Genomic DNA, 25645 nt, shown 5'->3' on the forward strand with positions numbered 1-25645 from the left:
TGAGAACTAACTTGCCGAGGGGCAAGGACTTGAATGGGGTAGGGAAGGATGGGTATGAATGGGGTTTAGCTCAGGAAAGGGTTAGGGAGATGATTTTTCTAAGAAACAAGAAAGACTGATTGGTTGATAAATGAACTATGGGGATATTGGTACCTGGTGCCCAAGGGCTCCACCTATACGTTAAGTGTAGGTATAAATCTGTGAGCAACTAGCAGTGTTTGCACAAACTAGGCACTTAGTATTTATGATCCGAATAAATGATGCTTCATCAACATGTTACAGGATACATCTCAAATTCTGAAAAGTTGGTTGAGGATTAGTAATTTAAGAATTAGAAGGAAAGATATTCCATCTCCTTGGTATTTTTTACATTAGAAGATTGTTCTTTAGAATGATCTGTTTTTGAATGATGTTATTTATATTTGGCTATTGTAATTATTCAAAGATGAACTGAGGAAACACTTAATGGGAGAAGAGGATGGAGAAGGGGAGGCAACAGGAAATTTAAACAGTCTAAAAACAAAACAACAGAAATAAAACCAAACTCATACTCAAAGTAAAAGTCACTCAAATCTTATTCATTCAGTGTACATTTATTGAGGTTAGCATGCCAACCCATGAGTTTCAATGAACACAAAACCACCAAGATCTCTAGAACTGGATTCCAGTGGCAGAAGATAATCAACAAACAAGTAAATTCATTAAAAAAAAAAAAAAAGACAAATCCAGGGAGTGTGAAATGCTGAGACTTTGATAATTATAAAGTGGAGGCATGGAATGTTTGGGTCCCTCATTCCTTTACTGCATCCTCAGAGGTAATCCCTCCTAATTCAGGGGCCTTGGATTTTGATGCACTTTTGTTTTCCAGGTGTTTTTTGTTTGTTTGTTTGTGTGGTTTTTGTTAGGGTGAGCAAGAAGACATGGCTCGAAGGGGATAAACAGAATCCTCCTTTAAAAGTTCCGTAAGTTATCTTAGAGCCAACCCCGGTATACATATAATTTAAATAAAAAGATTCCTTGCTTTATAATCAACTTCAGGCTAAGCTTCCCAGCTCATTCCTCCAATTCTAGATCTTTCTATGCAATATGTAGCTATCATTCACATAAACATACAAATATGCTTTTGGAAACAAAAATGAGATTGCGACCTACAATTCTACAACTTTCCTTTTTCACCTACTAGCCATAATTATGCTGAGGGCATCTTTGCACATCGTTCCATATAGATCTGCATTGCTGGTCCATTAACATAAAGATTGTTTTCAAGTATCTGCCATTCAGCCAATGCTGAGATAAATAGTCTTATATACGAGGTATGTACAAAAAGTATGGCGAATGTTTAAATAAAAAAATATTATTACGGTAAAAGACACGTTGCCATTAATCCCCCTCAAAATACTCCCCCTTGCTACAAACACACTTATCCCATCATTCTTGCCACTTTCTGAAGCAGTTCTGGAAGTCCTCATTCGTGCACTGTCATGGCTGCCTCGATGTCCTGAATCGATTCAAAACATTTACCTTTCACGGTCATTTTGACTTTGGGGAAGAGCCAGAAGTCGCATGGTGCCAGATCCGGTGTACAAGGTGGATGAGGACACACCGTAAGGTTTTTATTTGACAGAAATTGCCATATACAAGAAGCGATGTGTGACACGGAGCTTTGTCATGATGGAGGATGATTTATGGCACACTTTAAAACACACCTTCTCTCAGCCTTAGCTCACACCCAACTGACTGCACCGAACAAGTTGAAACTTGTCACACACTGTTACTAAGGTTTGACATGCCACTTCCCATATTGAAGATCCCTGCCTTTCTGAAAGTTGGATGGCACTCGGCAGGAGCATTCATCATATTTTTTTTTATCACACCTTGTATTGTTATATCATATGCATTGTGCTGTTTTATCTGTGGGACAAAGTCTTGGAAATGAGAATGATGGGTCAAGGGGTATAAAAAGTTAAAATGTTGATAGACATGTTCAAATTACACCCTAAAAAGGTAGTAATAAACTACTAACAGTATATATGGATGTTTGTCATCAACACCTCTCTTCTTCACCTTACTAACACTTTATTTATAATTTTTAAAGTAATTGTCAATTACAGGAAAACACACACAAATAATTGTTATTTAAATTTGCATTTACCTGGTTATTAGTGAGGTTTAGATTCTTTTAACAAGTTTTTTTAATCAGTTGTATTTTTTTCTATGAGTGGCTTATTTATATCCTTTGCTTATTTTTCTGTTGAGTTGTTTCTATTTCTCTTATTGGTTATTAGGAACTCTTTATATACTAATGATATCAATGCCTTTTTGCTAAATATTGCCAAGTATTTTCTCTCAAAATTGTCTTTAATTTACATAGATAAACATATTAACTTATTCTTTTATACCAGTGTTTCTCAAATTATGGTTGGTGAAATGCATACAAGAGAATCACGTGGGGCACTTATTAGCAATGGAGATTCTGGGGCCCAAGAACTATATGAGAATCTCTGGTAGAGCCATTGCTTCATAGTCACTTATTCTTATTTCCTAAATGATTATATATTTTTAATGATATTTTAAGCATCTGAATATATTTAGACTTCTAACCATTTTAGTTTTTGTTCCTGTTATGATGCAAAAATCTAAATTAATTGTACTTTATTTTAATGTCTTTATTTTAATCACACCGGTCGCATTTCCTGCTATATTAAAAGCATCATCCTTACATATATCAGATTGTGATGTTTCTCACATTCATGTACTGTTTAAAAGAAACATCCCTTTATTAGTTTTGTAAAATATCATATACTTATTATAAAGAATTAACGACATGCAGAAAAATACGAAGAAAAAAAAGTTTTTAAAAAGATTCAACTGTAGTTGATTGAACAGTATCCCCCCCAAAAAAATTCATGTGACCCGGACATGTAACCTTATTTGGAAATAAGGTCTTTGCAGATGTAATTAATAAAGATGAGGTCATAATGAGTAGGGTGGGCCATAATTTAATGATCAGCATCATTGCACAAAGAGGACAGACACAGTAACTGCCATGGGAATACAGAAGCTAGATTGGAAACCAGGGGACGTCAAGGAATGCCAGCGACCACCAGAACTTAAGAGATGCATGGAACAGATTCTCCCTCAGAGCCTTCTAAAGAACCCACCTTGCTGCTATCTTTTATTTGGGACTTCTGGACTCCAGAACTGTTAAGTGAGTAAGTTCCTGTTACTTTATACCACCGGTTTGTGGTGTTCCAGGAAACCATATACCAACTGGAAACAACTGTCTTTAACATTAGCTGGGCATCATTCCAGCCTTTTACTGAACTCAAGTTTTAAGACCGAGGCACCTCGATTCTCAAGGTTTCCTATCATCTGTGAATAGTAATGACGTCTTTTATCTCGGGGGCTTGACAGCAATAGTTTGTTGTACCATGTAGGGTCACAGCTGTCCTGGCTAAGATTTGGTGGGCTTATCGGTTATGCGCAGGGGCTTTGCAACATACACACTGCTGCTCTGCCACCTGCTAGCTGTGTGACCCCGCCACTTCTTTACCCTCTGACCTCAGCGTCCCCATCACTAAAATGAGAATTAAAACACCAGTTAATAAGTGCAATGCACTTAACACAACGCCTGGCACATGAAGCATTGGCTTCCACTCATCAAAGCCTACTTTATCTCTTGTTAAGCTTCACAACCACCTCATAAAATGTGGTTATCTCCATTGCACAAATGAGGCAGCTAAGCAGAGCGGCAAGTGATCTGGTCAGGGTCACGCTGACATAATTTAAGGCTGACTGACAAAGCCAGCTCCTAGAAAATGAAGCAGTCAGCTCGTGACGAGGCAAGCCTTCGTTCGCACCAGACATCTTACCAGAAAGCAAAATGCACTAAAGCAGAAACGAGGGACTCCCGCTCCCACGCCGCAGGCTGGAGCGGGGAATGGCGGAAGGAGCCGAACGCGTTCGGAAGCGCTCGCCACGCCTTCGGCAACGATCGTCGGGGGCGGGGCTCGCGCGACGGCGCGTTCCGCGCGAGGCATTGTGGGAAGGGCGGCCGGTGCAGCCCCGGCTGCCATCTTAGCAACTCCTGGTGTTGCGGCCTGCTCGTTGGAGGTGGCCTTCGTGGCGGCGGTCTACCTGAGAGAGTGACAGAAAATCAGCTGGCTGACAGTTTTCCTGCCCCCAGCTTCATCAGGACGGGCAGCCTGCGTCTGACGGTGGAGGCAAGAGCAGCCAGGCGCGTGCGGGGCCCGAGGCCAGCGGTTAGTCACAGCGTCCCCCGGAAGGATGGGCCGGTCTCGGAGCCGGAGCTCGTCCCGCTCCAAACACACCAAGAGCAGCAAACACAACAAGAAGCGGAGCCGGTCCCGGTCACGGTCCCGGGACAAGGAGCGCGTGCGGAAGCGCTCCAAATCCCGGGAAAGTAAACGGAACCGGCGGCGGGAGTCGCGGTCCCGCTCGCGTTCCACTAACACGGCCGTATCCCGGCGCGAGCGGGACCGGGAGCGCGCTTCGTCCCCGCCGGACCGCATCGACATCTTCGGGCGCACGGTGAGCAAGCGCAGCAGCCTGGACGAGAAGCAGAAGCGAGAGGAGGAGGAGAAGAAAGCGGAGTTCGAGCGGCAGCGAAAAATGTGAGCGCCCGCGGGGGAGGGGCGGGGGGAGGGGGGTGGGGACGCGGGGACCCGCGCGCGAGGCTGCGGCGAGGTGCGTGGACAGCCTCGGGCAGGACAGACCCACGAGGTGGTGGGGAGGCAAATCGCGGAGCTTGAGCTGGAAAGGTTTCGAGGGGAGGCAGCGATTTTGGCGCGAGAGGGGAGGAGGGTGCCGGAAGTAGGGGTGGAGTTCCGAGTGGGGCGGCGAGCTGCGTCGGCGGAGGGGCGCGGGGTTAGCCGGGCCGAGGACGGGTCTGCCGAGTGTCTGCAGGCCCGCCGGAGAGGAGCAGAAAGGAATTCACCGGTGGGATGCACATCGCAGCCGGCCACCGCGTTCTCGTATATACGGCAGCTTGAATTTGGGACTGGGCTTCTCAGGAATGAGGCACTTTCGGTGCTCCGACAGTACAGACCCCAAAACGCATTTGCATGTGTTCCCGTTAAACGTACGTCTGCGTCGGTTTTCTCGGGCCTCTTCGGCTTTGTTTTTAGTTGATGTTGATTATAGTCTTCTGTAGCAAACTTCGGTGCGATCGTGATGCTCGTTCCCCCCTGTATGCTTAGACACGTGCACATTCGCTTTTATTGCTGTGTTATTCACATGCAGACTTGTGTGTAAGGGAAAAAAGAGTCACCTCTCAAAAGTAGGTGTAAATAATTCCAAGCTAAGGAACTTTTGACTTTAAAAGGTAGTGTTTGGTTTAAAACTATGGTACTCTGCTCTGAATATTGCTTCCCCACAGACCTATTGAAAGATAGGGTTAGACAAACATGTGCACTTCCCCTATTTAACCAGCTATCTTCCTCAGTTCTTCATTGCACGTTTAGAAAGTGCTCATGAGGCTGGAAAAACTGAATTTAGAATTTTCCTGAGATAAATGCATGTGTACTGAATTATCGAGGAGTTTAATTTTTGTTCTGCAGTTAGGTTTGTACTCCATAGATTGTCCAGCAGAGTTTGTTTCTAAGAGCAAAGTTATTAAGACGTGGGAGACTGGAGCACTAACTAATAAATATTATAGTGGAAGCAATACCTGGAGAGGTATTTTGCTGCGTCCCTTTAAAAAATGCACAATACTTGCATCTTTCCTTAGAAGTGTCAATTACACACACACACACACACAAAATACAAGTAGTCGTTTCACAACAAACCATTATTACATAGAATCCAGTTGTTTTGGTCTGGAATAAGATTAACTTAAAAGATATTGCTGTCAAATAACTACCAACAGAAGGACATCTAAAAATATATATATATATCTCTGAGATAATTTTTCCATGTGAAAACAAAGGAGCCCTCCAAATGATGATTTGCCATTTACTAGAAAGCTAAGACTTGTAGGAAAAGTGAAAGGAAATGTGGTATGTGGAGAATAATTAGAGCTGTTTAGCAAGCAGCACATTAAGAGCAGAGAAAAAATCAGGGATGAAAAGGAGAGAATAGAGCAGCTATGTGGCTCCAATTGATAGAAAAAGCAAACTACCATTAGTATTTATGAAGGAAGGAGGGGGCAGAGCTAACAGCCACCTGTACATTGAATTTCTGTGTGCCCTGCAGCAGGCACTATTTAATGTGGGTCTAATGCCTTAGAAATAATGCAGAGGAAACAATGGAAAGACCTAGGTTTTGGAGCCATGAGAATTGGAAGAAGTCATATGTCTACAAATCCCTGTTGGTTAGTTCATTCAAGTAATATTTATTGAGCATTTAATGTGCCAGGCACTCACTGTGCTAGGTGCTGTTAATATAAAGATGATTGAACCCTCTCCAAGATCTTGATCTAGCTTGAAGACAGGTACAGATAGGTAGGTTAAGTGCTCATTGCAGTGTGATTCAGTGATGATGATGTCAGTGTAGAAAGGAAGCATCTTGCATGGGTAAAACACCTGTTAGTGGGTGGCAGGTAAAAGAAGAGACTGTCTAGCTTAGGCATAAGAGGATATATACTCGTTTGTGGACCAAAGGAGAGTCCTCTTTACCCCTGCCTGAATAAAGGGAGGAGGGGCAGAATGGTAAAAAGGTGAATGTTATTGAAATATGAAGTACTGCAAGGATTAATGTCACGGAGTTGTTAGAGACGTAAAATAGAGGCTGGGAATCATGGGAAGATATTGTATGCCACATTAAGGAGCTTGGATTTCATCCTAAAAACAGGAAAGGCTTTAAGTTAAGCAGGTAAATGTGGGAGCTTTTTTTTTAACTTACCCTCTGTATAAGGATAGAACTCACATTTACATTAAGTCCATACAGAAGTAATGTGGGAGCATTTGTTAGAATGGAAAAGAGGAACAGATGTACAAACCATTCAGAACAAATAAAATTGGATGTGAAACAAGGGACAAAAAGCATTAATGTTGGCTCTCATGTTTTTATATTGTGGCTATTACATCTCAGCCATCAAGTGTTTAAGTAACTACTGTGTGTCAGACACTGGTTAAAATGTCAGAAACCCAGTGGATAGGGGAGAGAGGAAATTCAAAGGGAATTTTCACTGTGGACGCTAATTTTTTGGAGTTTACCTAAGATTGGTATGGGGGACAAGCCTGGGGCAAATCTTGAGAGTAGACAGAATGACCCAGGGAGAGTGGGTAGATAAGAGCAGTTGGTTCCAGGGACTGAAAGAACCTTAGGGAATGTTCCTATTAACCATTGGACGGAGGAAGACCAGCACATGGTAGAAGCAGAGAAAAGGTACCAGAAGAAGGCCTAGTGTCAAGTGTACCTTCAAGAGGTCCAATGTGAGATCAGAGAGACAGCAAAGTTAGAATCTGCTGTTGGGCCTAATTAAAGTCTGGAGTAAGACTGGAAACCAGATTGCTTTGCCATTTACAATTCTGAAGTCTTAAATAAATCACCTACCTGTGAGCTTGATTTATCTGTGAAATGGAGATACCTGTCTTGCGTATTGTGAAGATAAGAAATACGTATAGTGCATTTGAAGTATTTAGATAATGTTTGGCGTATAATAGGCCTCAATAACTAATGTTTAATTTATGTACCTGCAGCCAGAATTGAACCTGATGAATTTAAGAAGTGATCTTACAAGTTATAATCTTAATACAGTAAAAGGCAGACCTTAAAATAAAAATAAAATTTTTTTTCATTTTGAATAGCTAATTCATATGGTTCAAAATTCAGTTCAAAAGCTCTCCCTCCTTCCTGTGCCCCATTTAGTGTGGTTCCCTCTCTCCCCTTCCCCTGCACCCTTCTTATCATGTTCATATGTATTTCTTTGAGATGCTTTATGCATATTGTATTAACTGTTGAAAAAGTGGGCAGCTGAAAATGACTCACAGCAAATCAGGAAAGTGTTAATGGTGTGGAAATTTATTTTAGCCTATGATAGCTAGGTTCAAATATGCTTAGTGTTCAACTGCATGACAGATCAAGAGCCTTCTAAATTAGAATATCTAAACTGAACCTGGAATCTATATGAGTGATTTTTTTCAAAGAATGCTTGAGGAGCTTGTTGTTAGAGCAAAAAGTAGCTTTTATGAGCAAATTTAGTAGACAGCTATGTATTTTGGGCGAGGTTAGGGTTTTGAGCCAGAATATCAGAACATAAAATCTAGTTGGCGATGAGAATTTTATGAATTTCTAAAAATAATTTTGGTGTTTAACTCTTTGTGCATGTCTTTGCCTCTCACATTTGTCCTGGAGAAACAGTGAAGGGTACAATAGTGCTTTAAGATCATTAGTTTTGAGAGTCATCTCTCAGCAACCAAGAGTGAACCCAGTGAGTAAGTAAACTGCTTCACCTCAGGAACAAAGATGTAAATGATGAAATAGTGTATAAAGCTGTTGGCAGAGTATTTGGTACCTATTCAGTACTGAGTAACTGATGTTTGCTGATAGTATGAAGCAGTTCCTAGAAGTAAGCTCCTAGGGTTGACTTCATGTTATAAAGACTTAAAATAATATTGCAAGTTGCTCTGTACAAAGTCGTACACTCTTTTAACAGTGCTATTGTGCTGGGCCCTTGCTGTCTTGTTTTAATAGTTGCCATTTTAAAGTTGATTGTGACTAGTGTTTAAAATACCTGAGAGCCTGGAGAAAATGGAGACCTGATGTTACACCATTTCCATTGAAAAACTTGAAGATTTTGATTCAGCCCTTTCATCAGTGGCACAGAATTTTGGCAAGTGAATGGATTCAGCAGAAGAGTCTGAGGAAAAGATTAGAGAGATAAAAGAACTTCAAGAGAGTGACAACTCCTGTGGTAAAAGTTTCTAAGACGTGGAGAGGCAATGATATTCGATGATACATCTTTTGAAAGATGCTAATGACCAAAAGGATTCTTTTTTCCCCAAAAGAAATTTTCAATGCCTCATATGAAAGTTAGCCTAATAGCTGCTTTATCATTAATTATAGTAAATTTATCATCAATAAAGATTAACTCATGCTTAATTCAGTTGCACACATGACCATTTGTTTTCTGAATTTAGTGTCTGTGGGAAGGGGAATTAAACAATATTGAACTTTTAACTTTTTTAGCACTGGATCAAAAATTTGTTTTAAAATTTGTTTCTGATTTACTGAAGTACCAGTTTTAACCTACCAGGAATAACAGCAACACCACAAATTACATTCTTGATAATCCTTGTAAGGGAACAGTTCTGCTGTGGCACCCTGACCTTGCCTGTCTCCATGTAGGACACAGCAGCAAGGCTTAATTATAGTCACAGGGGGCTGCCCTGTGGTTCCTTCAGGAAGAGAGAGATAAGCAGCCTTGTGAGAAACTCTGGTAGGCCATTTCTCATCCTCCTTGTTTCAGTTGAGCTTGGGACTTTCCACTTGCCCTCCCCTTCAGACTATAAAACTGCTGAGCTGTAGTTAGAGTTGACTCTTGATCAGCAAAGCAGTCCACTGCCTGTGCTTGCACTGCCTGTCACTTGGCCCCTGTGGTTTGGTGTCCATCAGTGGGAGCAGAGACTTGGGGAGCTAACACCATGCTGATCTGGCTTTTGCTGTAAGTCCTGAATTTATTAGGCTCCTTTTCTCCTTGTTTGCTTGCTTGCTTAGCTATGGAAATGTGGCCCCTTTAGCTATAGCTATAGTGCTATTGCTATTACTTAGGGACTGGTTACAAAAACCCTGAATATATATAAGGTCTCTTAGATCTTTACCAAATTCCTAATTTGGCAACTTTTCTACAGACAAGCTAGCCTAAAGCCTCACCCCATTCATTTACCTCTTTTTTACTTTGTGGAAAGTTTTAATTACAACTTTTACATTGTTCTTTTTTAAATAGTTGAGTTGTACCATTTTTGAAATTTTAAAATATTCTTCTTAGGCTTCTCTACATTTACTAATTTCATAAAAACCAACTAGCAAAACTATGTATGTGTGTGGGGGGTGTATACTTTTAAAACTTTATATTATGAAAACTTGCCAACTTGTGCAAAAGTACAGAGATGATAATCCTAGTATACCTACCCATCATCATTCAGATTCAGCAGTTGTCAGTCTTGTTTCATTTCTTATTTCTCTCTTTTTCTAGATGAAGTAGATAAACACAAATTTTCTATTTGAAATGTAGTTTAATTTCCATTGAAATCGCTGCCTGATTATGTCCTTTTGATACCCTGGCTATTCATTTTTAATGTTGGGGTGGGTATCTGTTATCTTTTACTGAATTACTAGAAAGGCTATTTGAAACTAGCCTAATGCTATATTTTATTGGAAGTTAGAGCAGGTTAGGCTTTTATATCTCTTAAAACGAAAGTCTTACTACTGTGTAAGGAGATATTTAAGAAACAAGCAACAGTCTTCAGAATGGGTATTCCAGGTATCTAGAATCTAAAAGGAATGCTTTCTCAAGTAGCTACTATCTCATTGACAGAAATATGTAGAGATTTTAAATGTAGATTTTAAACGATTCATTCTGAAATGAATCAGAATGTTAGATACATAAGTAATAGTTGAAAATGAAAGCACTTGAATGGGAATTGAATCACCCCCAAAAATAGAGTTGAGTTGACGTGGATTGGGTGTTTTAATGGTCACTTAGGAACTATAAAATCTTTATTAAACAAAGAAACTAGTAAACTTAATTTTAATATATTCCCAGTCTATCTTAAAATATTGTCAATTAAAATCAAACAAAAATGAGACCTTTTGTATTATTCTTCATACTGATCTTCAATTCACACTAGACACGTGAGTCGGTCATATTAAGTATCAGTGGTATAAAATGTGCAAGGTTTCCACTGTAATGCCTTGAAAAATGTCAATATTTTCTGCACAGAATTTTATTTTGAGTAAAGCCAGTTAATATCTAAATGGGGTTAAAATAATTAAAACAGTATTGTGCTTCATTGAATTTTTTAATAGAACTGATGATAAATACATTTTTTCATCTACTCTTATCTCTACAAGAGCTTTTAATTGAACATCAATTTATGAAAAAGTACAGTAAAGTGTATAAAATTCAGAACCCGAATAAGGTGGTCTTATTTTCACTAAAAGCTATACAACTAATGCCTTAGCAGCTTGAGTCTCTTTGAGTCTGCATTCGGACATTGTTTGGGGGTAAGGAAGGGGAAAATTAATTTAGCTGGTCTAATTGCTTGCTACATACATCATGGGTGTTCCTGACTTCTCTGTAGCTCAACCCTTAGACTGGATGGATTGGCAAGTGAGCAAATCCATATATTTAACAGCTTGTCTTTTCATTATAAAACTGATAAGAATAGATTTCCTGTTTCAGATTTGCCCTATATTCCTAAATTAAAACTGACGAATTAAGCTGTTTGTACTAGTTTTTGTATTCAGAAAGCAATAGAGAAAAGAAACATAATTTTATATTTATTGGAATTTCTGTATCACTTAATACCTTGGTATCATTTCCTCGAATGTTACATGAAAATGCATTGTAAAATCATAGAAATATGTAATCAGGCTCAATGTTTTACAAATTTATGACTGGTTTCGATTTTTGGTTTTATTATATTATCTGTCATTTTTTCCACTTTGTTTGCTAGTCGGCAGCAGGAAATAGAAGAAAAACTCATCGAGGAAGAAACAGCACGAAGAGTGGAAGAATTGGTAGCAAAAAGGGTAGAGGAAGAATTGGAGAAAAGGAAGGATGAAATTGAGCGAGAAGTTCTCCGAAGGGTGGAAGAAGCCAAGCGCATCATGGAAAAGCAGTTGCTCGAAGAACTCGAGCGACAGAGACAAGCTGAACTTGCAGCACAAAAAGCCAGAGAGGTAACGCTCGGTCGTTTGGAAAGTAGAGACAGTCCATGGCAAAACTTTCAGTGTCGGGTGTGCCTCCTGCTCAGTTCAGAAAGAGATGGAATACAGACTAATTCCTTTCTCATCTAAACTTAACATTGCTGCGAAAGTTAATTTTTTAGCCTATTCAGAAGTCCTGACTGATATTTGAAAGTTATTTTCATAAAACATATTCAAGGACACTTTGATTTAATGGAACTGGCTTACATATTTGAGAAGTGTTTGAAACTTTTGCCATGGCTGCAGGACTTACATTCTTCTTTGGGAAGGTGGGGGGACACAGGGAGTGGTAAAGGGAAAAGGTTAAAAATCCACCTGTGGTTATGTATTCTTTTCTGTTTATCACTCTTACTACCTAGACTGTGAGAGGCTTTTTGCCTTCAGTCAGAGTGAAAAGAGCAGGGCCTAACATTGAGTGACAAAAGCACCTGCTTTTGATGAATAGGTTTTCTTGCTCTTTTTTTCCTTCTTTTATCCCTCACCCTTTACCCCAAATTCTGCTTCAACACAGTGGACTAATTCTAGCATTTTGATCATAAAGCCCTCCATTTTCCTGATGTGTTTTCAAAGAATCTGTTTAGGAAAAATGTCCAGATTATTCATCCACTTTTTTAGTATCTACTAACAACTCCTTTTTTTCTCTAGAGAGTTATGAAGGAACAGGTTGTCCTTGTCTGGAGTCAAGCTAAACACAGATTTGTTTTATCAGCAGCTGGAGCAGAAGTTGAAAATGTCTTTCTGTGAGACAGTAATTTGCTACTGAAGCTTTATGGCTTATTTGCACTGATTACTCCAGGATCCTAAAACTTGTTGAAAGTTGCTGAAACACTCAAGGCAAATGACTTTAAAGCACTGAGTGTCCCTCAACATAGTTTGCATAATGAGTATGAACTCCATTGCTGTGTACCACAGGAAATCCTATAGTTATATTTTGAATTTAAATTACATGACTCATTGTCATTTTTAATCTTGGCACCATTGTGGACAAGTTGACATTAATGTCTCTGTTTTCCAGTAAGCTTAGCTTTTCAAATGTATTTTCCCTTGTGCTGTCTTTAATTAGATATACATGTCTATGTTTGGTGGATATCAGACTATGCAATTGAATGTATAAAATTTGTATATCAGCTTTTAATAATGAAGATATTTTTGGAGTAATGGTGCTGTCTTGTAGCGAGTTATTAATCATAGGAAGATCTTTTTCTCTTCATGTGCTTTTTGTTTCATATTAACAATTTTTTTTTACACGGACACAACCCTCTGACAGTCTTTCCAAATATTAAAATCATTTGACTATGTATGCTGTGATTTGAACACTGCCCAAACCATCAAGCAATCTTCATACAGTTTGCATTATAAAATTTCATTAAATTCTCCAAGAAAAAATAAATTACAGAATTTTATTTCCTGACCATGCACCCCCTGGATTCCTGAATTTCAGTTCAGACTGTAGATGACAAGATAAGCTGCCTTTAGAAATTGTCAACATCTGAATGTTAAGTCCATTTTCCCCATGGAAGAAGCCCTTAGTTCCATGAAGTATGGATTACCATTTGTATTTTTCACTAACAGTAAATGTATTTTTCTTATTAATTGTTTGCCTTAGGAATGATGAATTACATTTTTTGTTCCTTCTTACCATAAACATCTGCATTCCTCAGCTCAGCCTTCCTTGTATGTTGTTTCTTTATAAATGGTTGAGCTGCTGATGCAGGTATTGCCAAGCTAACAGTACAAATCATTTTAAAGAGGAAGCTGGCGCGTATGGCAGCCGAGGAGCACACTCTGCAGGACACTGGACAAGACAGTAAATATTCAACTTTTAATGCTGATTAAAGGAGTATAGGTAAAGAATACGTAGGTATACATAATTGGTGAGACAAATATTCACTTTATTTATATTTTATATTATTTTTTTAATTTGGTAAATACTATCCAGTTTTGTAGTTGTCCTTGTTGATTTGTGTGATATTAAAGTATTAGTAATAATTGCCAGGAAACTATCAATTAGGGAGGGTTTAGTCGGTTGCTGTTTGGACTGGGAGGGGTGCTTGAAGAAATATAGTGTTAGAAACAAATTTTAGTGGCTGCACAGTTTATCATTTGTCAGACAGAAGGTTGCTGTAAAGCTACCCTGTAAGTCAGATCAAAAAAGTTCAGAGGAAGATTAGTAAATATTTATCAGTAAAAATAAACATTTTATTTTTCTAACATCTTAACATGTCCTCCCCTTTAGGAGGAAGAACGTGCAAAACGTGAGGAACTAGAGCGAATACTGGAAGAGAATAACCGAAAAATTGCAGAAGCACAAGCCAAACTGGTATGTATAAAGCATATGTGAATAAGATTTTATTTGGGGGTTTTTCCTTTGAATTTTGTGGAATGATTTTTGTGCTCTGTAATTATTTTTAGAGTTCTCTGGGCCATTGTAAGGGATTTGAGGCGGGAATGAAATAGTTGACTAGATTTTAGCTGCTGTGTTCCCCAATAATCTGTTTGGAGGCAATTCAGAAATTCTAGTTAATCTGAAGAAAATTTCACAATTTTCAGTGATTTAAAATAGGTTTCCTGAGGGGAAATTGAACAATCTTTAATCCCCAATTTTTTTTCTATCCTAACCTCATTAATACTTTTGTGCTAAAAAAATAAAAAAGCAAAAACAAAAGCTTGGAAGCATTTAAATGAATATATAAGCAACATTTCACTTCGCACTAGTTGCCTTATTGCCAGTTACTAGATGGAATGAGTAGGTAGTGTATATTTGATAGTAAGTGTACCAGATTAGTAAATTCTTTTTCCTATTCCAAGTTTACAATCTAACAAGAAATACAGAGACTTACTAATTATAGGATGGTATAGAGATGTAAAAGGTGATGTAGAGCCCTTTTTAAATTTCAATAAAGAAGTTAATAAAGAATATTGAAGTGATCTTTTAAAAATAGAAAAAACTATGATGAAGGAAAAAGCTAGAATGACTTAAGACTAAGTCAGAGATGGAAGGAAATTTACTTAGGATGAATGGGTGGTTAGTGCTATTCAGTGCCCAGTGCCCAGGAATAAAGACATGATCCAGAAAGGACTTGGTTCTAGACATCTAGAAAAGTTCTGTCTATTTAGAAATGTGTTGAGAATAATACAGGAGACATTTGCTATTATGTCATACTGATGACTAGAGGGAAGAAAGCAAGTTATAAGGTCCAGTTAAGTAGTTTAGAAAGTCAAATTCTGCGACTGTTTATAAAGGCACAGAAGAACATCTGACAGGCTCTAAGTTATTAACAGCGGATCCCGTTGAGACTGGGAGTGAAGGAGGACCATAAACAGTGTGTCTATAGTTAATATGAATGTAAAAAAAATTAAACCAGGGGGGTAGTTGGTTCTAGAGCGTGATCTTTTAAGAGATAGTGTATCCCAGAAAGAGCCAATATTGGAAATACCTAAGCAACTTAGAATGACACAATGAATTCTTAGTTAATCACTGTCCTGGTTATTTCAAAGGCCATCATGGAAGGGGAAAGCGTAATCCTGCTTTTTCAATGAAGGCCTTAATATATGCTTAGGTAGAAAAAACTTTGAGTGAAATGGATAAAGAGTCATTATAAGATGTATTACTACATGCTCTTTAATAAGTATGTGAGAATGTTTATTTAGTGATTGCATGTAAGGAGAAAATCTCAGTGCAGGTGGGAGAAAGTAAGATAGAAAGTGTGAATCTTAATTTGAGTTTTGCACATTGAGCTTTGAAAGGTAAATACAGTCTGGTTTGTAAGGCATGGATATTTTCAGAAGAGAGGAATACTATAATTGGTATTTAAAACATTGACGCAAAATTGCCAAGCAAGTAAGATAGCATTTCTGTTAAGACATAACAAGAGATTGGATAGTGTAGTGAGTTCAGTTGGGTAGGCTGGAATGCCATATAGTGACTTCTAAAACTTAGTATGTCCTGCCGAGATCTTGATCTCTTCTGACTTTGGGGTGGATGTATCTAGGTGCCAAGGGACAGCTTGGCCTCTGTATATTCCTCTGGTAGTCTTTTTTTGAACCTAAAAATACAATTTTCTGTTATAGAGCAGTGGGCCAGGTTTTGTTTTGTATGGTAATTCCAGTTTGTCTCAGACTTCTACTTTTGCAAAATTAAGATGAATTACTAGAAAAGTGAGGCCAAAATCTTTATAAACGCTTCTAAAACACTTATATACCTTGTGGATCTGTTCGTTTGCACTGTCACTGGTCCATGGACTGTATTTAGATTAGCAGTGTTCTAGAACATTTGAGATTGACCTAATGGACTGCAGTAACACTATTCTGATTTCCTGTTATTGATAAAACTTAGGTGAAAAGATATCTTAAGGAAAAAGAAGTTTGCATTTGAAAAATTTTGGTGAGAATTTAGACATAATTAACTAATTTGCTTTTTGTGTTTAGTAAAGTTAGAAGCATAAGAAATTATTGTTGATGTTGGAGAAAATTTTTTGGTAGTAATACGCTTACAGGGAAAGTAGAATATCCTCTGAAAGAGACAAAAAATGTTATTGTATAAAGATGCAAGGCACATACTGAAGTTTCTTTCATTTTTGTTGTCCTTTTCCTCTCAATTTTTTGAGCATAGCTTATTAAGAAATATTACATAAAATATATTGAAAGCCGCATTAAAATAAGAAAAGAAGGGGAATATAATAGTGTTGTAGACAGCACGGGACTTTACTGGGTATGTTAGTAGTGGTAGTTTATCTTATTGAACTAACAGTTCTATTTAATGCTTCATGACATAACAAATATGCTAGAAATGCTCATTGTTCTACATATAAAGCAAGAAGAATTGGGATGCTTTCTCATGAAGAAAGAAGACGGATTGGCCAACCTTAACTATTCGTATGATCTATATTGAGAAACTAAGAGGTTTAAAAAACAATTTGGAGATAAAAATAGATAAGACATTAAATTCTCTTAAAGAATTCAATGTGTTGATTGTGGAGACAAGGACAACTCCAAGAAATATTTGGTAGGTGGTATGGATGTGAGATAATTGACATAATTGCCCTGGGAGCCTTTGTGGAAGAGATACACCTAACCTTGGTCTTGATGAATAGTTAGAAATTGCATTTAGGTTGGGGACATGAGTTGCGAGGAAAAGAAGCAGGTCAAAGGCCTTTCGGGAAGTAGAATTAGAGTAAAGCCAAGATTGTGTGGGATCTCTCAGGCTAGTGGGAAAAGTAGTCGCACTTACAGTAAACCAACTATGTGAATAAGAAGTTTATGTGATAGTAATGGGAGGTGAGGTTTTGAAAGCAGATTGAAGACAGGGAATAAAGTACCTTGAGGGAGATTTCTTAAACATTCTAACCATGAAAGAATAATACAGCAGTCAGTATCTTACAAAAAAAATAAAGAAGACCAACTCCCTAATAGGGAAAAAAAAGAGTGAGTGCTGTAAAAGAGGAAATACACACAAGTAGAATGAAAAGTAGCTATAATAATTTCCTGAAAATATATCCCAACCTCAACAGGAAAACAAAGAAGTGCCCCCCTTTCTTTTTCTCTAATACTAAATACCAAATGAGAAAAGACTTTTTTCATTAGCACCAAGTGTTGGCAAGGATGTGGTATAGAGTCCTTTTATATAACGATCCTGGGAGTTTAAATGGATATGATCATTTTGGAAAATAACGGTAAATCAGTAAATGTACGGAACCTTAAGGTAATTCTACTTCTAAGAATATATCTCATGGACACTTAATCAGATACAAATAAATTTACACACAAAAATGTTCTCCCCATATTTAGAATTGTGAAAATTTCCTAGGCTTTTAGATAAATTATAACACATACATTGGATTTTTCTGTAGTCGTGAAGTATTTGGTAATACAGGGAGGAAATAGCTAAAATACAGTATTCCGCTAATTCGAAAAATATATTTGCACATTTTATAGATGGGAAAATATGTCAAAGTACTAAGAACAGTTATTTCTAATTGGTAGACATATATGTAACTTTATACTTTTCTCCAGTTTCTATACTTTCTATAGGTAATGTATATCACTTTTATGATCACAAAAATATTAATGAAGAAAGTAAATTTAAACCACACTTTGTCTAACTTCTAAGTAGATTCTTGTGGCTGAAGTTCAAAGATTAATCCTAGTAATAACTAATAAGGAATTCATTAGCTTAGCTACATGTTCTCTCTCATGAGAATCATGCTAAGTGCTCTAGACTATTGTTTATCAAGGTATTTGATGTTATCTGTCCATAAGGAGGCAAAAAACTGGCAATAGGCATACTTGATTTATAAAATCAAATCAAATTAATCTAAATGTGGCTTGACTTGGCTTTTTTGGCAGATTGGTTGCTAGTTCTTGGCATAGTACTGGAAATGCACAAGTATCTTCAAATATTTAAAAGGCTATTTTTAATACAATGGAGAATTCTTATTTTTTTTAAATGTTAAAAAAATAGTACTTAAATTTTTAAGTACTAATCCCCAGAACCTGTGAATGTTACCTTATGTGGCCCCCAAAAAGTGTCTTTGCAGAAGTGATTAAGTTAGGGATCTTGAGATGAGGCATTTATCCTGGATTATTACACGTATCCTTATATCATGTTTCCCCAAAAATAAGACCTAGCTGGACAATGAGCTCTAATGCGTCTTTTGGAGAAAAAAATAATATAAGACCCAGTCTTATAGTAAACTAAGACCAGGTCTTTGTAACATAATATAAGACTGGGTCTTGTATTAATTTTTGCTCCAAAAGACACATTACAACTGATTGTCCGGCTAGGTCTTATTTTCGGAGAAACACTGTAAGAGGGAGGCAGAAGGAAATTTGCCATACAACATACAGGAGATGCCAAAGACAGAACAGAGAGATTAGAAGATTCTGGCCTTGAAGATTGGAGTGATGTGGTCCGAAGCCAAAGAACCCTGGCAGCCACCAGGAGCTGGAACAGACTCTCCCCATGAGCCTCCAGAAGCAGCAGGTCCCTGCTGACACCTTGATATTGGTTCAGTGATACTGATTTCATACTTATGTCCTCCAGAATAATTTTATGTTGTCTTTGAGCTACATAGTTTGTGGTAATTTGTTAATACTTAAAAATGTGTAAATGGTTTTAGAATTGGACAGTGGGTAGAAGCTGGAGGAGTTTTGATGCACATGATAGAAAATACCTAGATTACTTAAAAAAGCCTGCTGGTAGAAATATGGATGTCAAAGGGCTTCTGGTTAGGATTCAGAAGCAGATGAGGAACATGTTATCGGAAACTGGAGGAAAGGGGGGAGGTCCTTGTTATATAGTGGTAGAAAACCCGTCTGAATTGTGTTCTACAGTTATACGGGAGGCAGAACTTTTAAGTGATGAACTTGAATATTTAGCTGTTTCTAAGTGTTGAAGATGAAGTCTGGTTTGTTCTTGTTTATAGTAAAATTTGATAGGAGATAAATTGAGGAAAGAACTGATAAGTAAAAAGGAATGAGTTTGATGTTTGGAAATTTTCAGCCTATCTACATTATAAAAGATGCTAAATTAGGAGATTCACTGTTCGAAAAATTTTCTTTGAAAAGAAGGTCAAGGGTATGGCTGGACAACCTTTTGCTAATGCTGAAGAGATTATGCACATGAATCAGGTTTCCTCAACCACTTGAGCAAAATCAGGATTAGATGAGAATATCCAAGAATGTCTAGAGGAGCCTCTGGTATAATGGCCTGACATACATGGGAGACCCAGTGTTTTGGAGAATGTTATATCAGAAGAAACACTGCCAACTTGGACTGAAAAGAACAGAGAGGACATAATGATGAAAGGCTGTCAAGTCTCCCAACAGATACCGCTCACATAGGAAAAAGTGATACGAAGGATAGAACATGTCCTTGAAGATTTGAGTGATATTTCTATAAGCCAGGAAACCCTGGCCACCATCAGAAGCTGGAAGAGGCAAGGAACAGATTCCCTCTAAGAGCCTTCGAAAAGAATGTGGCTTACTCAGAACCTTTATTTTGTTTCAGTGGTACTCATTTTGGTTTCTTGCCTCCAGAATAAATTTTTATCCAGTTTGTGTTAGTTTGTTTCACCAGTTATAGGAAACCAACATAATTGTAAAGAGAATGGGACATTTATAGTAGAGTGAAGATACATAAATTGGAATAGCACAGTACTTAAAATAGCTAATAGTGATAGCTTTACACATTTTAAGAGACAGAAAAATACGGCATGGCACCAAATGTAAATGACAATTAAATATTCTAATTTGAAATGAAATGGTGGAAAAGTTAAGTGAGAATTTTCAATCAGTGAGAAACTTATTCCCAGTTGATAAGATAAAAAGTTGATTTAAGATTAATGTGTTCTGGGTGACTATTAAAAACTTTCTGGATGTTATTGTATTGACATTGTGTAGGGTTGAAGGACAGACTGGAAATAAGAAAGCCACTGAGGCCAATCAAAGGATACGGACTCGAATTGGTAAGGTGGCAGTAGAAACTATAAAGGTAGACTAGGTAAACTAGGTGAGTGATAAGGGTATACAGAGGGAGGAAGAAGACAAAAAAGGAAGGGAAGTGTTGTCAGAACCAGAGAAGACCTGATGTAATCAAGCCGACCAGCCAAGGATCACCAGACATTTAAGGAGAACTTAATGAAAGGAAATGAATGACCAAGACAAAATAACTGACCCGAAAGAATAGAATGAAGTTAGGGTACAGAAGATGAAAAGAACCACATCTAGTGAGTATAGGTTTTTGTGAAATTTTAGGACATGAATGATAAAATCCTGAAGGTATGAGATATCTTTTTTGACTGTTACAGGGCAGCCTCTCCAAGAGTTCTGTATGACAGTGCTTTTGTACCCAATATTCCATACCAAGCTCAACTATGTTAGTTCAGTTCTTTATGAAGCAATTGTCTCCACTTTAGGTAACATGAAATCTCAGATGTTATCTAACAGTGAATTTTCAAAAATACATTTAAGGTTATATAAGTAACAAACGGGGAATTAAATTGAGAAGAAAGGGGGTTAGGAAGGGTGAGTTAGGTGGTGGTATGAATTCTCTTTAGATGGTAGCTAATGAAAATTGCCATGGGCCCCTGGGGGAAGTTATTCTTTTACCTTGTACATGAATAACTTTAAAAAAATTCACTAATACATAGTTTACTAAAGAGTGATGGATTTTCTCCAGCAAATGGGGTCATCAGGAAGGAAGTAGCGTGTCAGACATTTACTGCAGAGGGAGATCAGGTTTTAGAAGAATACCTAACAAGTAGGGTATGGGGTCATACCACACAGATAAATGGGCAGGAAACCAATTTTTCATCACGAGAGGTACTATATTAAAATGAAAAATGGCTTTGGTTTTTGCTCGACCAGTCTTTTTTTTTTTTTTTTTTTGCCGAGGTGTAATTAAATAACATTTATGCTTAATTTAAAACTATAATAGAACAAAATACTTATGTAAAGACGGGACATTCACCTGTTCAATTCTTTTTTAAAAGTTACTCCATCATTAAGTACTTCCAATACACAATATGCTTAACACTGGGGATACCGCTGTTACCTATAGTCCTAGAGAAGTTATAGCTCCCCCTCTAGACACAGCCATACTTTTATCTCCTATATTTGTAGACCTAAATGAAACTGAAACTCTTCTTTTTCTTTATCAATGTAAAGGTAACTTTGGTGCCATTGAATAAAAGTTTTCTGTCTGTGAAGAAAGTTATTTTAACAATCTTGTTTTTAATTTTTTGATTTGGTAATGTGATCTCATGATTCAAAATTTTTTTGGAAAAACAGTAAAGTCCCTCTACTTTTCCCCCATTCATCCACTTCCCATTCCCATCACCAAAAGGTATGTTCAGTTATCTTTTATTTTCCAGAGTGTAAAATACATATTTAGGCAGATTTTTTCTCCCCCTTTTTTTCGCAAAAGTAGCATATGATACGTAGTATTTCATATTTTGCTTTTCTCACTTAACAGTATAACTTGGAGATATTTCCATTTCCATATATAGGGGGTCCTTTTTTTTAAACAGCTAATAGTATTTTGTTTTATACATATATAATTTAATAGTCTCATGTGTGAATATTTGGGTTTTTCAGTCTTACCAACTATATGTGCAATAACCTTGTTTAGTTTTGCATGTGTACAAGTTCACTTATAGACTAAGAGAGAGAAATTTTTCTGGAGAAAAATAAATTGCTAGGTAAAATATTATGACAATGTAATTTTAATAGATACTGCCAAAATACTCTTCGTAAAATAGTATTTGGTACTATACTATTGGATTTCTATTGATAGGATGAGGTAAAAAACGTCTCGGTGATTTTAGTTAGATTTCTCTTATGGGTTGAGGTGATGTTCAAAACATTCGTTCCCCAAGAATTCTAATCTGCCTTCCGAGGGGGTGAATTAGAACCTTAGGAAAAAGTGAGCCTGGGTGTTTATGTTGGTAAGCATTTCCCAAGCACATGCACACACACTAAGAGTTTTTACTATACCTTGATTCGGTTGTACGTGCCAAGCTCTTAACCCTGAATGTGTGATGATTTATTAAAACGGGGGCTAAAGTAATTGGCATTGATTTCACTAAAGATGATCAAAAGCAGATAATTCTTCCTGGTGTAATTATCAGTGAAAGTAAGCAAGAGAGTGGTGATTTGAAATGGATTTTGATGTACAGGTAGGATTTTACTAAGAGAAAAATGGCCTGAACAAATGAGAGAGCGGAGGCAAGATAGGATAATTTAAGAGTATTTTAGTAGAAAAAAAGTTGGAGAGAGAGAATAGAAAATTCTAAATCGTATGCTAATTTAGGAAGTTAAGCCATATTCTGTGCACACTTTAAATCATTGAAAGTTTGAGGGCATGAGAGAACAATCAATGCTCTAGAAAGGTGAGACTTGCAGCATTGTGTGTAAGATGTATCAAAGGGTGTGACTGGAAAGTGGGAAATCATTTTAGGTTTGTAAGATATGTGGGGCCCTGAACTGATAGGGTGGCAATGGAAATGGAAAAGGAACTCTAGATGAGAAAATATAAAGGAAGATTAACAAACTTGATGACTACTTGGTTGTGTCAGGGAAGAGGGAGGAGACCAAGTAAAGCTATAGGATATGGATGGCAGTAGGGAAGGTAGAAAGGATTGATGTGTTTTAGGATTATGTTAGAGGAATTTATATCTTGAATGTGTTGAATTTTGAAAGTACTCAGAGGTCTTCCAGGTAGTGTCCGGTAGCCAGCTGGAAATGTAACTTAGGAAAAAAATCTAAAAGAAAACATATTTCTGAAGATAGAGGATAAAATCCAGCTCTGTGTTGAATTTTCCACTTTATGAGAATACAAAGGCTTAGAAATATATGAAATCTCCTTTTCCATCTTGGTCCCACTATTTTTAATTTTCACCTCTGACCTTACTTGATTATTGGATTTGTGCCACCCTCCACTCCTCACCCCCCTGTACTATTTATCTTCTACCTTTTAGTCTGGCACCACCACCACTACCCCTGTATTAAAGTAAAAAATAAAACAAACCTCCTTGTGTTAATTATGTATTTAAAAATTGGGGATTTTCCAACCCCCTAGAGGAAATTTAAATGTCCTGTGTTGCAAAGCAGAGTCCATCCCTTTCCTATCTTCTTCCATAAAGCCTGTAATTCAGTCACATTTTCTATTCCTAAACCTATCAGTGCAGACAAACAGGAGACTTAAGTTCAAGTGAACAGAAGAATGAAGAGGTCACTAAACTTACTGTTAGTTTTGACTATCTAAAAAATAATTTCAGTAAAATAATGGAGATGGAAGTAATGACTCCTTTAAATTTGAGTTTGAGTGGGAATAGGAGGGCATTCAAAGGATGTAGTGAATGTTTTCAAACATTGAAATCAAGGTCAAATAAGAAAAAAGAGACAACTCAGTGATAACAGATTAAAAATTCAAGTGTTAGAGCAGATTTTCTCAACCTTGGCACTATTAACATTTGGGGTTAGACAATTCTTTGTTGTGGGGGCTGTCCTATGTATGCATTGTAGGATATCTAGCAGCATACCTGTCCTCTATCCCCTAGATGCAAGGAGCCACTTTGCCAGTGTGACAACCAAATCTCCACACATTTGCCTAATGTCCCCAGGAAGAGAGGAGTAAACTTGCACTGGGTTGTGAATTAAAGAGGTGGGCATGGTTATATTGGTAGGCAAGAAAGAGACTTGATGAAGGGGCTCATTCATGAGAATGGCCTGCATTTTCTTGTTAAAGAGGAGAAATCTGTAGAGAATATTGGAAGGAGTTGGTTGCTTGAGGCTAAAGATGAATGCACTGCACTGCAGGCGTTATGCAAGCGTTGTTTGAAATTAGATAGCATATTAACGTCAGCCAAGTCGAAAAGGGTTTCCTAATATTTTTCTCTGGGGGAAAGGGAAGGGGATCTTTAGTATTAATTGGCTGTATATTAACAACAATGTCCCAATGGGGATTTCTCCTATAATTTTTGTATTCCTTTCTAATTATAAATCTAGTTATAGTAATTGGTAGATAACATAATCTTGAATAAATCCATGCTTTGGTTTGTAATTGACAGTTTGTTAATCTGATGTACTGAAAGCGTAAAAATGAAAATAGGTAACAGGACAAAATCTAGACTGATTTCAAGACATGATTTGTAGAAATTTCTTTCCATTTTCAAAATAAGTATTTTTCTACAGTTTCTTTATATTTTTCATAACACAGTCAGAAAATACAGGAATAATTAATGAGTTCTTTTCTAAATTCTCAATATTTTATTTCTCACTTTTTGTATGACCTTAAGCAAGTTTTATTAAACATACTGTTGTAGATTCCTATTGATTGTTAGTTCTCACTTGATTCTCCAAATACCTACTAACAGAAGACATGAAATTCATGGAAATTTCTAATTTTTACTTTTAACTTCCAGGCTGAAGAACAGTTGAGAATTGTTGAAGAACAAAGAAAGATTCATGAGGAAAGGATGAAACTAGAACAAGAGCGACAACGTCAACAAAAAGAAGAACAAAAAATGATCCTGGGCAAGGGGAAGTCCAGGCCCAAACTGTCCTTCTCATTAAAAACCCAGGATTAAATTGCAAACTCTGAACTTTTTACAAAGAAAAATGGGAAAACTTTGTATTGTAGCTTCATGTTGAAGTGGTTTTTTTTTTTTGTTTTTGTTTGTTTTTTTAATTTGGAAAATCTGGAAAGTTAGCTTGTTCTAATAGGGGCTATGCTCTGTAATTCCTTTTTCCCCTCCTTAACTTCCATTAAGTCAAATCCTTATCAGATCATTGTCGTCTTCTAAAAAGCGATATATTTTTCACCTGTTTGGATTCTATATCAGTGGTCTGAAGAACAGATCACTTTATAAACTATAGATGGTCTGATAAGGTTTTTACTGACCCATGGACTTCAGAGTTATACTCTGTTTACTACATCATAATGCTGGTTTTGCTGACTTTTTGTTTTTTTATATATTTATAAAAAAATAAAAAGTTAGTAATTGCATTGGAAGCTCCCAGGGTGTTGCTGGACCTATGTGGTGTATTGTTAAGCCAGTGTCCTCATGATACTGTTGCTCTTGGTGTTCCTGATACAGGTAAGGAAACAGTTGGCCAGCTCTAATACAAAACATACATACAGTTCAGTATTGTCTTTGTTCAGTTTGTTTTTATTTCATTGACAAAAATCAAACCAGCATTCCCCATTGTGTAAATAAATGATTTTGCTGAATAAAGTAAAGTCTTAAATTCA

The 25645-nt window shown here is 37.2% G+C and overlaps 1 protein-coding gene across 2 annotated transcripts; it reads left to right on the top strand.

Moving 5' to 3' along the window:
* Nucleotides 1-4024: 4024 nt before the first annotated feature.
* ARGLU1 (arginine and glutamate rich 1) lies at nucleotides 4025-25645 on the top strand. 2 transcript variants are annotated; one of them, XM_081047107.1, is made up of 4 exons: nucleotides 4025-4634; nucleotides 11640-11865; nucleotides 14129-14212; nucleotides 24816-25645. In XM_081047107.1, exons 1-4 carry the CDS (start codon nucleotides 4288-4290, stop codon nucleotides 24978-24980), a joined length of 822 nt encoding a protein of 273 aa, XP_080903233.1. In that variant the 5' UTR covers nucleotides 4025-4287; the 3' UTR covers nucleotides 24981-25645. The 2 variants fall into 2 exon arrangements, 1 of the variants encoding a protein (XP_080903233.1); XR_013993264.1 differs by having other exon boundaries at nucleotides 4034-4634; nucleotides 13642-14212.

Source organism: Rhinolophus hipposideros (assembly GCF_964194185.1).
Source record: "Rhinolophus hipposideros genome assembly, chromosome: 4".
Lineage (NCBI taxonomy): Eukaryota > Metazoa > Chordata > Mammalia > Chiroptera > Rhinolophidae > Rhinolophus > Rhinolophus hipposideros.

Excerpts from the sequence above, each read along its gene's own strand:
- ARGLU1 (XM_081047107.1), top strand. The coding sequence starts at position 4,288 with ATGGGCCGGTCTCGGAGCCGGAGCTCGTCCCGCTCCAAACACACCAAG. Across the intron at positions 4,635-11,639 it reads TTCGAGCGGCAGCGAAAAAT|TCGGCAGCAGGAAATAGAAG; the intron begins GTGAGCGCCCGC and ends TTTGTTTGCTAG. Across the intron at positions 14,213-24,815 it reads CAGAAGCACAAGCCAAACTG|GCTGAAGAACAGTTGAGAAT; the intron begins GTATGTATAAAG and ends TTTAACTTCCAG.